Source organism: Leishmania infantum, chromosome 12 (genome assembly GCF_000002875.2).
Source record: "Leishmania infantum JPCM5 genome chromosome 12".
NCBI classification, from domain to species: Eukaryota; Euglenozoa; class Kinetoplastea; order Trypanosomatida; family Trypanosomatidae; genus Leishmania; species Leishmania infantum.
In genome coordinates this window covers 319,053-334,091 of record NC_009396.2, presented here as the reverse complement: position 1 = coordinate 334,091, position 15,039 = coordinate 319,053, and the positions used below count along the sequence as shown (strand labels likewise).

General features: G+C 60.2%; 2 protein-coding genes across 2 annotated transcripts; both read right to left on the bottom strand.

Annotated features, from left to right (window-relative positions):
• Window positions 1-169: 169 nt before the first annotated feature.
• Window positions 170-5,923, bottom strand: LINJ.12.0540 (conserved hypothetical protein; the record flags this gene model as incomplete). Its single annotated transcript, XM_003392250.1, has 1 exon — window positions 170-5,923. The coding sequence occupies one exon, from the start codon at window positions 5,921-5,923 to the stop codon at window positions 170-172; it is 5,754 nt and encodes a 1,917-aa protein (XP_003392298.1).
• Window positions 5,924-10,901: 4,978 nt separating this feature from the next.
• On the bottom strand, window positions 10,902-14,240 carry LINJ.12.0530 (conserved hypothetical protein; the record flags this gene model as incomplete). Its single annotated transcript, XM_003392249.1, has 1 exon — window positions 10,902-14,240. The coding sequence occupies one exon, from the start codon at window positions 14,238-14,240 to the stop codon at window positions 10,902-10,904; it is 3,339 nt and encodes a 1,112-aa protein (XP_003392297.1).
• Between the last annotated feature and the right edge of the window lie 799 nt (window positions 14,241-15,039).

Here is a 15,039-nt window from a genome sequence, read left to right as displayed (position 1 = left end):
GTCATCAGGCTCTCCGTTCACAGAACTCGCAAAGAAAACGAATTCGTGAAGCGTCGAAGTAGAGGCTCACCGTTGATTGTGTTCGTTGCAGCCGCACCACTCCCTCTTCTATCATCCGTGAGCTTCAGCGCGCGCTCTGCCACCCCACTCTCTTCTCTGCTGCCCGTACTCACAGCTTCTTGGCCATCTCCCTTCCGTGCACCACCTCCAGCAAGTAGCGCTCTATATCCTCCACCTGCGTGATCAGCGCGCGTAGGCCGAACAGGAACGCCTCGAGGCTGTGAATGTCGCTGTTCGTCAGCACGTACTCGTTCTTCGCGCCCTCGCTGCCGCCCTCACCATCGGACTGCAGCAGACGCAGCAGCACCGGGTTGAAGCTCTGCGTGCCGTGAGTGCTGCGGAGCATGTCGGCAATGTCACTGGTGTTGTTGTGGACGCCGAAACTGCGCAGACACGCGTCCTCGGTACTCGCGGCGCCACCAGCTGCAGCTAGCGGCGCCGCGTCAGGAAATACGGACGTTGAAGCAGCAGGTACGCCGCCGCCCGACGAAGATGCTGCGGCGACCGCTGATGCGGTGAGCGTGGGCCCAGCGCGCACGCTGGCCTCTGGGTTGGCTGCAGGGCTGCCGAAGCCGCCGCCGCCGAGGAGCGTTCGGTTCATCACCGGCAGATTGCTCGAGATGGTAATGTAGGACGTGTTGCCGAGCAGCGCTGGTGGCGGTGGCGCCTGCTGCTGCTGGTGGGCCGCGAGCCCCTCCACGTAGGAGCGCAACGCCGCCGGGATGGCAGGTCCGACCCTGCTAAAGCTCCCATTGATGTCCAAGTTGCTCGGGAAAGTATTCGTCCCGCTGCTGGCGGCGCGCTCGTCAGCCGCCGCATCGACCCCAGCAGCCGCAGCGGTCGGAGTGGGCAGGGTGGCACCCAGTTGTGAGGAGGCCGTGCAATAAGCCGCTCTGCCTGTCCTGTTATCCGGATGGGTGCTCCGGTCGCTCAACAGCGTCCCAAGAGCTTCGCGGGCCCCCTCCCAGTCACCCTCGCCGTCCGCCGTGCCCGCATTGCCGCCGCTGGCGGTGGCCGCAGACACTCCCGGCGTGCCGTCAAGCATGAATTCTGGCGAGCTCTCCGCTGCCGTGCTGCGCTCGTCGTACACTCCCTGCTCACCCGGCACTGTCGCAGAGCACGTCGCGATCGGGCGCGGGGGGCCGTCGGCGCGCGGCGTGGTGGCTGCAGTTACCGGCGCCGGCGCCGGCGCCAGTGCGGCATCGCGCGCGGGTGCCGCCGTGTGGGTAGCGCTGCGCTCGCTGGCGCCATCGTCGTGGCATGCGCTGTCGTCAGCTCCGTGGGGCCGGTCAGCGTGCTGCAAGGCTCCCATCAAACCAACATGCGGCTGTAGAGTCGAACGTGCCGCTCTGCCAAGCGCCAAGACGTCGCCGCCCACCACTCGAGCGCCGCCTGCCGTGGCCGCCATGAGCAGGCTGCTGTTGCTCAGCAGGGTGCCATGGCTTGGCGCCGCTTGATCTGCCGCGTCACCACCAGCGTTGCTGCCGTGAGGCCCTGAGCCGCTGACGCCCTGCACGTTTGCCGCAGCACTAACCACACTCGGCTGCGTGGCCGCTAGTGAGGCGTTCGTGGGAACAACGGTGTAGCTCTGCAGCACCGACGGCCGGGGTGCAAGCAGCTCTGCCTTCGAGGTGGCGGGAGCGGCATCCATTGGCGGGATGCTCGCTAGCGACTCCAAAGCGGGCAACCCGGGGATCTGGCGCTGCTGCTGCTGCCGCTCATCACCGCCCAGTGACGCGACAGAAATGCAGCTGTGCCCGAGAGAAGGCGGCGCAGACACCGCACCTTCAAGAGGTCCTTCGGTCGTCAGCGACCGGTCCAAGCCTAGCGGAAACACCGGCAGCGTCACGGCAGACGCCTCCGTGCCTGGTACCTCAATGACGACGGCGCCGTCCACGTTCGTGACAGAGGAGCGCAGGTTCAAAAAGCTCGGCCGGCGAGACGAGTGCATCGTCGAAGGGTGCGCCGAGAGGGTGGCGGGCACCGTGCTGTTGCTCCGCTTCGCCTTCGGCTCCTCATGCACCGGCTCCTGCACCACGATCCCGGCGTTGCGCAGCAGCGCAGGATCGAGCATGCTCGCTCTGCGGTCAAAGAAGATGCCGTTCAGGTTGAAAATGCTGTGGCTTGCAACGCTCGCGCCGGCATCCACGTTGCCCAGCGCCGCAGACGGCCCGCCGGTCTCTTGGTCCGCCGCCATTGCGGTGGCGCTTGCGAAGAACGATGCATTCAGCGTGCTGGCTGTGTGCTGCCCAAGCATATACTCCCGCAAAAGTTGACGCTCCGCCGGCCTCAGCTTGTACGCGACGCGGCCGCCTCCGTTGTCATTCTTCTTTCGCTCTGAGTTCGCCGACTTCGACAGCTTGCTGCGGCGGCGGCGAGCGTGGAGGTCGGCGTGGCTCTTCGGGCCCGTGGTACTGTCGAGGAAGCTCCTGTTCTCCCGCACTCCGGCGTCCACTACCAGACCAGAAGGAGTGAAGACCGGCACACACGTCCCCGCTGTTACCGGCGCCGTCGTCTGCCCCGCCGATTCTGCCTGCTTCGCCGCGGTGTCAACCATGTCTTTATCGTCATTGAAGCCGCCCCCATTGTCGTCTTCATCGCTGTCCCGCAGCTCGTGCTGAATCGTCTCAATGTACACGGCGACGATGCGGTCGTAGCACTGCATCATCCCAAGCCGCAGACGCGTCAGCTCAGACGTCGGCACAAATGTCACCTTCGACATCAGCAGCAGATACACCTCCATCGCCTCGTACAGAAGCAAGCTCAGCTGTCGCGTGTACGGCGAGATCCGGTGCAGTACCACCCAGTGCACAGAGATGCTGGTCGCAGCGGCGGCGGCACCGCCACTCGCCTCGCCGCTCGCGCTTCGGGAGTCGGCGGCCTCCTCCCCAATGGTGCTCGACATGAAGGTGGCGTATGCGTGGCGCATCATCAGCAGTGTCACAACCAGCTTGCGCTGCGTGGACACAAGCATGCACCACGCCATCTCCGGGAACTCAGCGGAGTCCATGGTTGGCTCGAACTGAGCTCCTGTCAGGTTCTGCAGCTGCTGGCTCACCTTCTTCTGCATCTCGTCCAGCAGCGCCATCGCATCGGAGCTGACAGCTTTGGCGCTGTGCGGGAGGTCGAGATTGCGCAGCAGCCGATCCGTGACCTCGCGGCCCATGCGCATACATCCGTCGAACCCTGTCTTCACCTTCGTCTGGCATCGCACCGGCCACACCAGGGACGTGACGATGAAGTAGATAATGACTGCAAAGCAGTTCTGTTCAATGCGCACAATGGCACCATCCCTGTTTGTGTACTGCAGCACCACTGAAATAACACCGTTCGACATACCGTTCCCGATAGCACCGCAGGTGGGCGAGGCCTGCACGTAGGAGCCGATGAATGTCAGCACAAGCGTGCACATGTACAGCACAGGACGGCTTCCGTCGGCGAGCTGCACCCCGAAGAGTCCTGTAAGGCACCCGAGCACCGTTCCCAGCAGACGCCCCTGCCCGTACTGAAAGCTGTCGCCCCCAGTAGAACGGTAGAGGAACGCGATCGTGTCCACGCCCAGGATGGGGTTCGTGGAAGAGCTCTTCAACGCATACGTTTGGATGTACGCCGCCAGTGCCATGGACAGGCTCAGCTTGATACCTTCCTTCAGCCTGCGTGTAATGGAGTGGCGGAGCGTGATGGCGCTGTGCAGCTCCACAAACGCGGACCATAAACTCTGCAAGTCGCGCAGAGGAAACATGAGGAAGTAGCGCAGATTGTCCTGGCTGCGCGCGGCGTCCTGGAAGCCGCTGATCAACTCCATCAGCTCCTCCACACTGAAGAGAAAGAACCCGAGAAGGATGTCGCTGTTATCCGTGCGGTAGTCCTCGTTGCTCAAGATCACCTCGTCGCGAACCCTCGACACAGCGTCCTCGTAGCGCGCCTTCGCACCGCGGAACGCCTCCATGTCGGCTGCAGACACGAGGTCGTCGAGGTCCACAACGCGAAGCAGCGTCGCGTCCATCGCAGCAGCAGCAACGCTCAGCTCACCGCGGATACGCTCGCCAAACGCGCGGCACATCGGCGTCTCGATCAGCGTCGGGTTCGCAGCGATCTGCTCAATCACAAGCGTCATCGACTGCACAATGTTGAACACGTTCTTCAGGAACGCCATGCGGGTCTTCAGCCGCGTGGTGTACACACCGGAGTGTGGCTCGTACCCCATCTCCGACAGTCCTTTCTCAGCCTTCGCCATGCTAGCCTCGATGGTCTGGCGCAGCTGCCGCAGCCGCGCAACGTGCAACTGTCGCTCCAACAAGCTGCTCTCCACCCAGAAGCTGCAGCACGCCCCGTGTACCGAGAGACTGATGGCGTCGCCCATCACGATCAAGTACCGCCGCGCGCTCTCACTGGACCACCGGATGTACGGAAAGAGCAGCGCGCCGACTGCGAAGCCTTGTCCGATGAAGAGCGTCAGGTAGAAGTCGCCAATGTACTTGTACCCCGTCGTCTCCGGGTGCGCGACATACTGCATGAGCAAGCTCGCGAAGCAGTACGCGATCATTACCCTCATCTGCTGTGCCACAAAGGCACCGACGGAGAGGGAAAAGAAGAGGATCAGGATGGTCAGCCACTTCGGGCCTGGCTGGATCGCGACAACAATGCACAGGAAGGCAAGCGAAATAATAAACGCTTTCAGCACAGTGAAGGTTTCGCGCAGCCCGGCACCCAGCGTCGGCTTCGACGTCCAGTAGGCAAGGAACACCACGGAGGTCGGCAAGGGAAAGATTTGGCTCGTGGTCGGCTCCAGACAGACAATCAGCGTTGGCAGGATCGCGATGGCCGACCCGCGAATCGCCCAGTCCACCTTCTCCCAGACGCGGGGCGAGGCGAGCAGTTCAAAGATGGTACCCATGAAACCGTCGCCCTGCGGCAGGAAAACGCGCTGATCCCACGAGTAGGCGCGCAGGGCGTTCATGTTACGCATGCGCAAGACGGCGAGCGAGGCCCACGTGTTCGCCTTCGCGCTCTTAGGCCGCACCATGGATTCGGAGGCGCAGGAGGTGGGCAGTAGCCGCTCGCCCTCGCTGCCACCGCCGCCTGCCGTACCCTTTCCGCCCTGCTGCTGGCTGTCCTGGCCGCCACTGCTCTCACCCGCGTCTCTGCGTGCCCGAGATGGCGATGGCGCCTGCCCACCAAAGACGTGCAGAGCATCCTCGCTTTTTGCCGCTGCTGCCGTGGCCACAGACTGGCCACCCTTGCCTTCCGCAGACCTCGGCGACCACAAGTCCACCCTAGCATGCGTCAGGTTCTCCCGCATCTCTGTCGCTCCGGTGGACTTGTCGCTCTGCGCCTTCGCCGCGCCGTTGGACCGGTGGCGCTGTGGATGGAAAAAGTGCGACTTGAGGAACGACATTTCCTGCCCCCACACGTGCAGCGGGTTGGTCTTGCCGGCAGCCATCATGCGGCGCTGGCCTCCAGGATTCGGCAGCATCTCGGCAGCCGCAGCAGCGGCCTCAAGAGTCACAGACGGCGTGGAGGCAGCCGCGACTTGATGCACATGCGGCTGTAGTGGCTTTGGAGAAACCGGCGCCGGCGGCTGCTCCTGATATGCATATAAGGTCTTCTCATCCTTGGTGCTCACTGCGTCTTCCAGAGCAGAGGCTTTGCTCCTGTTACGCGGAAAGTCGGGGACAGAGAATGCTGATGGTGTCCCTACCCCAGGTGACTCTAGTGATTCACGCGAACAGCCCGAGGCAGAGCGCACGTGCACGCGCGCGTGTACATGGCGCCGCCCGCCGTGTGGAGTGCTGGTCGACCCGCCAACTCTGCTGCCCCGCGTGGGGTTCGTGGAGGCAGCTGATGTCACCTCCTCCTCCATCACGGCAGGCAAACAGGCAAATCAGCTCTTCGCTTCGCGTGCGTGTGGCACCGCGTACGTTGTTCGACGTCCGCCAACACCACCACTTCAACCACCACACACGACTGCACCTTGCACACGAGTGTGCAGTGCACGACGCGGCACTGGTAGCAGCACCGCCAGGGGCTGCAGGGACGTGGAAGAATATTGGGCGGTCGGGCGGTCGGGGGGGGGGGGGGGGCATAACAGAAGGCGAAACAAAGAAAAGTGCGCGCCGCACAACAATAAGAGTCGGAGAATGAGAGATGGGATATGGGAGGGAGGGAGGGAGGGAGGTAGAAGATGAGATGTGAACACAAGCAAACACACAAGAACGGAAAAAAAAATTTTAAGCCCTTCGTAAACGTAACTATGCGGAAGACAAGCGCGGCGAAACGGAAAAGAGACAGAGAGCTAGAAATAGGTGTAGACACGTGAGAGAAACAACGGACAGGAAGCAGCAACAGCAGCTGATGCAAGAGGGACGGCAATGAAGCGGGCCGCTGTGGGCAGGTGAGAAAGAGGAATAAAAGGAATCGTGCAAGCAAAGGCGGTCACACACACACGCGCATGCACAGGCACGACGGCAGGAACGCAAGCAGCGATCATACAGAGCACGTCTGTTGTTGTCGCCTTCGCTGTTCGCCTCACCCTTCGGTAACACACCCGCACAACGTGAGCTGTGAAGCCGATTTCACTGAAACGAATAAAAAGGATGGAGAGACGGAGCAAGAGAAGCCCGCAGGATCAAATATATTCATGAAAGGAGTCGTTCGACAGAGAGACCAAGCATGGGGCAACGGCGATGTTGGCCGGCGCTGCTGTGTCTGCCTGTGAGTCTACGTATGCGCGTGCGTGTGTGTGTGTGTGTGTGTGTCCTGATGGAGCTAGTGAAGTGCTCGCCTTTCCTGCTCGTCTTGCCGTATGCCCTCAAATTACCAGCAGCAGCAGAACGCTGCAGCCTCTCTTTCGGAGTCTCCACGCAGACGATGAATACACCACAAGGCCCGCAAGCCACGCACACACACGCACGCGCGCGAGAGAGGGAAAGACAAGGGAGACGTGCACACAATTTCGACGCGAATCCGAATACACACAACGCCGCGGCGAAAAAAAAAACAATGAAAACGTACACAAGCCTGAGAAACCTGCTGCGTAGACACAAGACGGCTGAGCAGAGCCGAGCAAAGGCCAACAATGACGTCACCCACGGGAGGCGAAGACGGAATACAAGAAGAAGAGAGGCACCGGAAAGCAAAAGAATGAAAAATCCGCGGGAAAAAAAGTGTTGAAGTCGGGTGCACCTCACGTCGCCCAGGCCGTCCTCAAGAAGAGAACGTCTTCGGCAGCGACGATGTTGTGACTCTGGCACGTGTGCACGTGGGCCTCTGTGCGCTCACGCAGCACAGTGTGCGTTTCGTGTGTAATGCGAGGAGTCGAGAGGGAGAGAGAGAGACTGTGTATGTGCGTATGTTGAAGCGCGAGTGCCTAACAAAGGATGCAAACACGAGCATACAAGCGTCCGCGTGTGAGCGCACACACGCATGCACACACCTACGCGGAGGCACGAAGCAGCGTGTAGAGGAGAGCCCTGTTGTGAAGTCATGAAAAAGAAGTGGGCGTTGGGTGAAGGCATCAAGGACGACGCGCCAATACGCACGCATCCGCATGCATAAACACACAGAGTAGAGCCAACATCCACACGCCGTGCAAGGAGACGGAGAGCAAGAGGAAAAAGAGAGATGGAAGCAGTGATAAAGGCGAGGTGGCCACTGGCAGGTGGTGCAACCATGTATGTGTGCGTGTGCTTGTATTTTTCTTCGCCTACAATCATGCGAAGAAAAGTGGAGTGGAACATGATATCACCTCCCAACATCCACCACACGTCTCCCCTCTTCCTCGGACTATCGGATTCGAACACTTAAGCACACATACGCGCGCGAGCCCGCAGCGCGTGGAGTGCTCTGCGATCGGGGGCACTTCTTCGTTGCTGTTGTTTTGCGTACTGAGCGAGGAGCCCACCGCTCGCAATCCGCTTGGTCCAGTTCATCTTCCGGTTCTCTCAAAGATGGAGGCGGGCGTGCATCTCTGTGCATGTGCGTGTGCGTGCGTGCGTGTGTGACGAAAGGGGAGCAGGGGAAAGGGGTGTGAGCGGGTTTGTCGTTACCTGTTGTTTATTCGGCTCGCCAAGCTATCTGCACAGGTCTGAAGCAAACGCCCGTAAAGGTGTCTGTAGGTAGAGAAATGGAGAGAGATCCGATGAGCGGGCAGGCACGCACGCAGACCAGACGCGCGCTCCTTCCCTTGTTTTCTTTTTTCTTCTTCTACCCGCCAAATCAAAAGAAAGGGGAGAGGAGCGGAAGAACAGCTTGCAGTCAGATGAAGAGGCAGAGGCGCAGCGGCGAAGGAGGGGGGGGGGGCAAAAATATAATCATAAGTAGATGATGTATAATCAAAATAGTGCCACTGCTGTGGATGCAAGGTCTGTCTGTGGACGTGGGCTGCTGCTGCTGTTGCTGGGATGCAAAGAAGCGGAGGGGCAAACACAGAAGCGGGTGGAAAGCACAACAACACGGCACAGAGACACTACATGCATACGCAAGAGAGGGAGAAAGAAACCGAGAACGTAGAGGACACCCAGAAAGAAAAAAGAAGGGAAAGAAACGAAGCCGCACGAAGAGAGGTGGGGGTGCGGGACAATATGCAATGCGAGTTCAACGCGGAAAGGGAAGGCATAAAAAAAAAAATTGCCGCAGCCCAGCTCCGTAGACAAGAGAGGGAGGAGTGGGAAGGATAAGATATGTCGAGAGAGGAGGAGAGAACGATGCCGTGACAAGAGGAGCTTCAACGGAGCCCAGCGCAATGAACGGGGCAGTGCAGGGAGCCAAAGGTGGTGGGGGAGAGCCAGGAAAAAGAGCGGGGGAAGGGGGTGCAAAAACACCACTCACAAAGTGGAAAATGAATGTGGCAACGCAAAAAAAAGAAAAACAAAGAGCCCCTTAATATGCTGTTGAAGAGTGGCGCAGGAAGAGAGACACGGAGAGGAGGATGGGAGGGCAGGTGGTGGCGGTGATAAGCTCTGTATGTCTGCGGGGTGCACGTGAAGCAGTACGTATCGGTCCCTCACCTGCTCTGCAGCTCTCCTTTTCTCGCCTCTGTTTTTCTCTGTGTCGGTGTGTGTATGTGTGGGTGGGTGGGTGGGTGGGTGGGTATCAGGTAGAGGAGAGAAAGCGATCAGAGGCGTGGTGACGAGCAAGGTTCCAAAGATGCGACGTAGCCTTCTGCTACTTTCCTAGCATGCCGAATAGCGGCCGAATCCAACGTGCCCGCACGCCCACACACACAAACACCCAGCACGCACGTAGGTGTGCATGTGTTTCGCGTACCTCTCCTTTTTTTGTTGTTGATGCACCTGCACTTGCACTTGCACTCTAAAGTCATCACTATCGATCGAACGGGAAAGGTGGCGCATTCCACACGCGCATGGTATTCAAAGAGCCGAAGATAGAGGAGGTGGGGGTGGGGGGAGGCGATGGAGAAGTGAAGCATCGGCGAGTGTATCGTGCCGTGTGCAAATCCAACAGCGGTGAAAGAAGAAGCCGAAGACATACGGCGCATATCGCTCTCACCGCGGCTATCGGTGCTGAGGGAGAGAGGAAGCAAGTGCATACACACGCACGCACGCGTGCGCGGCTGCGCCATTCACATAACGAAGCGCACTGCCTGCATGTTTGTGGTGGGTGTTCGCGATGCTGGAAGGCCCCCTTCCCTCGGTGACCGTGCTGACTCTACCGTGCCGATAGCGCTGGCTCTTGTGCTTCTATGCTTTGCTGTTACGTCACGTGACTTCCTCAGCTGCCCCGCCTCCTCCGGCCGCCGCCACTGCAGCTCTCTTATAAATGGATCGGCAAAACGCGCGTGTGTGTATGTGAGTGGAAAGGGAGGAGTCGCCCGTGGTCACCGACAAGTACATGAGGTCGAGAGGGACCGCAGCACATACCAAATCACTCACAGAGGCAGAGAAAAAAAATGCGAAGCATACGTTGTCAGGAAGGAGCCACAAATGAAAATCCCTGACGGAGGCGGCTCGTCTTTCGCCCTGACTCCTTACTCGCACCGCCTACCTCGGCTTTCTCTGCCCACGATATCTGCATATGTGTTTCTCGAACTCTCACACAACGCTGTCCCACGCATTTACGTGTGTGTGTGTGTGTGTGTGTGTGTGTACGATGCACTCGCACATGAAGACAATACAGGGGAGGAAAAGAGGGATGATACACCAAGAAAGCACTAAAAAGACGGGCCAAGTTCGCACATGAGCGTCACTGCTTTATACGAGGATGAGAGAACAGGCCGCATACAACACACAAGGAAGCGACAACAACGAATGCATGCTAACAGAAACACGCACATACAAGCATATATGCACATACAAATACACGCACAGGCTCAAGCATAGACATCCACAAGCAATTTGCGAAGAAAGCGGAGCACGTAAAACCACGACGCACACAGACACACGCACACACATATACATTGAAAGGAAGAGAGGAGCACCTCACAACGAAAAAAAAAAACGAAAAGACGAAGGAAGTACAAGCAGAGAGGTGGCGTTGTACCCAACGCGTACGTGCTGAGTGCGCACATACGCACACACGGGCAGCTCACCGATGAAAAAAAAAAAGAAAAAGGGACGAAGTATCGTCCCGGCGCTTTGCTGTTGTCGTTGTGTTTTTTTGCTAAGCAGCCCCCTCCCCTCCATCCCCTCCATCCCCTCCCCTCCCCTCCCCTCCCCTCCCCTCCCCTCCCCTCCCCTCCCCTCCACCTCCTCCCTCGATCGCATTGGCAAAGTCGTGAGAGAGAGAGAGAGAGAGCAAGAACGAGCAGGAAAGGCGGCGCGATAACTGTCGCCCTTCGATGGGGGCGCGCTCTCGCCGGCGACCGCAGCTGCCGAGCCACATTACAGCAGCCTTGCCAGATCCGTGGCGTGCTGCATTTCCAGCAGCGCCTTTTGCAGATCGTTGATGTGCACGACGAGGGCGCGTGTGCCAAACAGGAAGGCCTCGAGGGAGTGGATGTCGTGATTGGTGAGCACAAACTCGCCCCTGGCGGCGTTAAAGAAGGAAAGGCCCTTTAAGATCTCGCCACCGTCCGATGGGGTCATGCTGGTGCCGTCGCCATCGTGGCTCCTGTCAAGCATCGCTGGAACGCACTGACTGCTGCCTCCAATGCCGAGAGAACGGCGCCGCAGCTTGCTCGAGGGGCGGCTGCCGAAAGAGGCAAGGGCGTGATGGAGGGAGGCATTGTCGGCAAGCGGATGCGTGTCCTTGTCCACAGCACTAGTTGCGTCTCTCTGAACCTCCCCTGGCTTGCCTGAAGCTCCTACGTCCATGCCCGGGGTGTCGCCGCTCCTGTCGTGCGGCTGCTGCTTCTCGGTGTTGCCGTGCGTCATCTCGCCGTCCTTGTCAGGCACCTCCCTCCGCGTATTGCTGTCGCGGTTGTCGCACTTCTTTCCCTCCGCAGCGCTGCTGCACGCGCGCGGCGGCGAGCCCTTGTGATCCTCTGGGCTCCCGCTGCTGCTGCCCGGTGCCAGAGCAAGAGGCTGCGGGGGGTGGTGAGATACGGTGGTGGCGGCGCTGCAGGTGTTGTTGAGTGATGCCCCGAGCACGGCCGCATCGTCGCCACTGAAGCTAACCATGCTGGCCGCCGCAACCCCGCAAAGCTGCCCGGCTGTCAAGCTGCTCGCTTGCTGCCGGCTTGCCTCGACGCTGCCCTCCTTCCTCAGCACTGCAAAGGTCTCCGCAGCAGACCCGCGACCGGAGGTCATCGGCGCAGACTGGGACATGGGCGGCAGATTGCGCTGTCCACCGGTGGCACCCTCACGCCCGGCACCATCCTCGCCTAGTGGGTTCGTTGCTAAGTTGTCGGCGGCAGGCAGCACCTCTGGCGTCGAGTGCGCCATCGGTGGACGCTCATCCACCTTGGCGTTTTCGGCCACCGCTACGGTCCCGCTCGAGCGAAGTACCTTTCCGGAGGAGCGCCTCTGATTGCGCGGCCTCGGATTGTCTTCGATGTCGCTGAACTCGCTCCCCACGCTACTGGCGCGAGGGTGGGGGGTCGGTGAGGTGAGCGGGGTGCTGTGCTGTCTGATGCCCTCATCGCCACTGTCGCTGTCTTTCGCCTCGCGCCGTTTGCCGAGGTGACGCCGCTGCTGCTTCTTTTTCTTACCGTCTCGTTGCGAGCGAGCCGAGGTGGTGCTCGACTCACTCGACGCGCGCGACCGCCCTGCATGGAGCTGCGGCATCTCCGCCGCGTCAAGGTCGCGCAGCTCCTTCGTCCGCTTCGCAAAAAGGCTGCCTAGCAAGGATGTGTTCATGAAGGAGTTGTTCAAGAAGGATGTATTGAAGATTCCGGGAACGTTGTCGACGTCGTTGCGGCCGCTTTTAGCCCTGCCCTCATTATGCGGCCCCTCCGGCCCCGCTTCCTCCGCGTCACCGTCGTTCTCCTCGTCCCTCCCGCGCCTCACCACCACCTTGTGCTTCTTGCGCAGCGCCGCAGCCAGCCCGTCGTCGCCACCTGTGACAGCCATAAGGCGGGCGTCGTTGTTGCCCTGCGGAAGAGACCCCGGCATCGCAATCGAGGCCCTCGTGGCCAACGCAGCAGCAGCAGCAGCGGCAGCAGCGGTAGGAGCCCCGCCCGCGACCCGGCCACTGAAGGTCGAGTTGTTGACCACCATAGACTTGTTGGTGCTAAAGGTTGCGTTGCTCACGCGGTTCGCTACAAAGGCGCGCAGCGCCGCAGCCTCCTCCGCCGTCAACTCGTAGCCGAGGTACCCCATCTTCTTTTTGCCGTCGCCACCCTTTCCCGTCGCCTTCTTGTGTGGGTGCGCGTTGACGTTGTCGTCGTGTTCGCCATTCTCGGAGGAAGACGAGCCCGAAGAGTCCCCAGAGCTGTGGTTCCCACGGCGGTGTCCGTGGTCACAGTCGACTCGCCGTCGCTGCTGCCGTGGTGTCGGGGATGCGGAGGAATCGTCATCGTTACCGGCCTTGGCCTCATTACCCTCCCTCTCACTCGGCCTGTTGGCGGCGTGCACCGCAGCCGCCTTGCAGTCGACGCTCGCAGTTGAGCCAACGCCGCCATCGGCTTTGTCCGTGTAAGAGCGCCCTCTTCTACTCGGCGGGAGGTGCGGCCCGCCGCTGCTGCCATGCTCTCCGCCTCTGTACCCGGCATTGCTGTCGTTGTCGTGCTCGTCGTCGTCCATGTAGGAGCTGCTGGAGTACATGTCGCCCTCGTCCGTGTCCTGCTCGCCAGCCACCTTGCGGAAGATGGTAGACATGTAGGTGTCGAGGATGGCCTGATTGGCGTCTACCATGCCCACCCGAAGCCGTGTCAGGTGCGCTGTTGGCACGATCGTCATCTTGGAGAGCGAGAGAAGATAGAGGTCGATGGAGGCATAGATGAGGTCGGACAGGTCCTGCGCATGCGGGGCGATGCGGTGCAGCACCACCCAGTGTACCGACAACTCGGTGGTTGGGTCCGCTCGGCTGGACATGAAGGTGTTGTAGGCGAAGCACATCATCGACAGCGCCAAGCACAACTTCTTCTCCGCCTCCACGATGCGCTTCCACGAGTCCTCCGGGTACTCGACGGAGCCCATTGTCGGCTCCTCCACCGCTCCAGGGATGAAGCGGGACTGCGTCCGAACCTTCTTGTTCATCTCAATGAGCAGCGCCGAGACGTCGGCGGTGACTTCGTTTGCGTCGTACGGCATGTCGAGATTGCGCAGCATGCGCGTGACGGCCTCTCTCGTGCACCGCAGCGTGACGTTCAGACTCATCTTCACCTTCGTGCGCGCCTGCATCGGCCACAGAACGCACGCAATCACAAAGTACATCAAAATGGCGAAGCAGTTCTGCTGGATACGCACCATTGCGGCATTCTCGTCCTGGTACTGGGTGCAGACGGAAATCGTGCTGCTGACGATCGCGTTGCCAAGTGCGTAGAAGCCCGGGGCCGCCTGCACGTACGCGCCAATGAAAGACAGGATAACGATGAAGATGTACAGCACCCACAACTGACCACGCGCAACTTGCACAGAGAGCAGCGCGCCGATCGAGCCGAGTACCGTGCCCAGCAGACGCCCAGAGGCGTAGTGGAAGCTCTCGGAGCCGGTGGGGTTGTAGATGAGCGCAATCACCGCGGCACCGGCCGCTGGGCTCACCGAGCTGTTGTCCAATGCGTACACCTGAAAGATGCTGGGTACCACCATGCACAGGGAGAGTTTGATTGCTTCCTTCATGCGACGCGGAATCGTACGGCGCCGCACAATCGTGAGAGCCAAATTCCGAAAGGCAGCAATGACGCTCTTCACGTCTCGCACCGGGAACAGCATCGCATTCAAGAGCCTGCTGGGCGGGTGCGCCGTCTCGTCGAACTGGCTAATCACCTCGCACATCTCGTCCAGGCTGAACATGAAGAAACCAAGAAGGACGTCGGACTCGTCCGTCTGGTAGTTCTCATTCGTCAAGATGACATCCTCTCGAACACGCGACAGCGCATCCTGGAAGCGCTCGCGCGCTTCTCGGAAAAACTGGATCTCCTGCGGCGTCACAATGCGCTCGAAGTCGACAATCTTCAGCACCATGCTGTCCATCGCAGACGAGATAACGGCGAGGTGGTCGCCAATCTGCTCTCCAAAGGCCGTGCACATCGGCGTGTCGATCAGGCTCGGATTGTCAGCGATGAGCTCGATGACGTGGCTCAAGGAGCCGAGGATGTTGTGAATGGACTTGCAGAAGTTGAAGCGGTTCACCATGCACATCATGTACGCCCCAGTGTGCGGCTCGTACTCAGACTCTTCCAGCGCCGTCTCAATCTTGCTGAGACACTTCTCCGCAGTGGCCCTTAGTTGGCGCAGACGCACAACGTTCAGCTCGCGCTCCAGCGGGGTGCGCACCCAGAAGCTCGACAGTGTTCCCTGCAGATCAATGCTGAGTGAGTTGCCCATGGCCTTGATGTAGTGCCGAGCAATGTCGCTTGACCAGCGGATGAATGGCACTAGAAAGCCAGCCGTACCGAAGGCCAGGCCAATGAGCAGG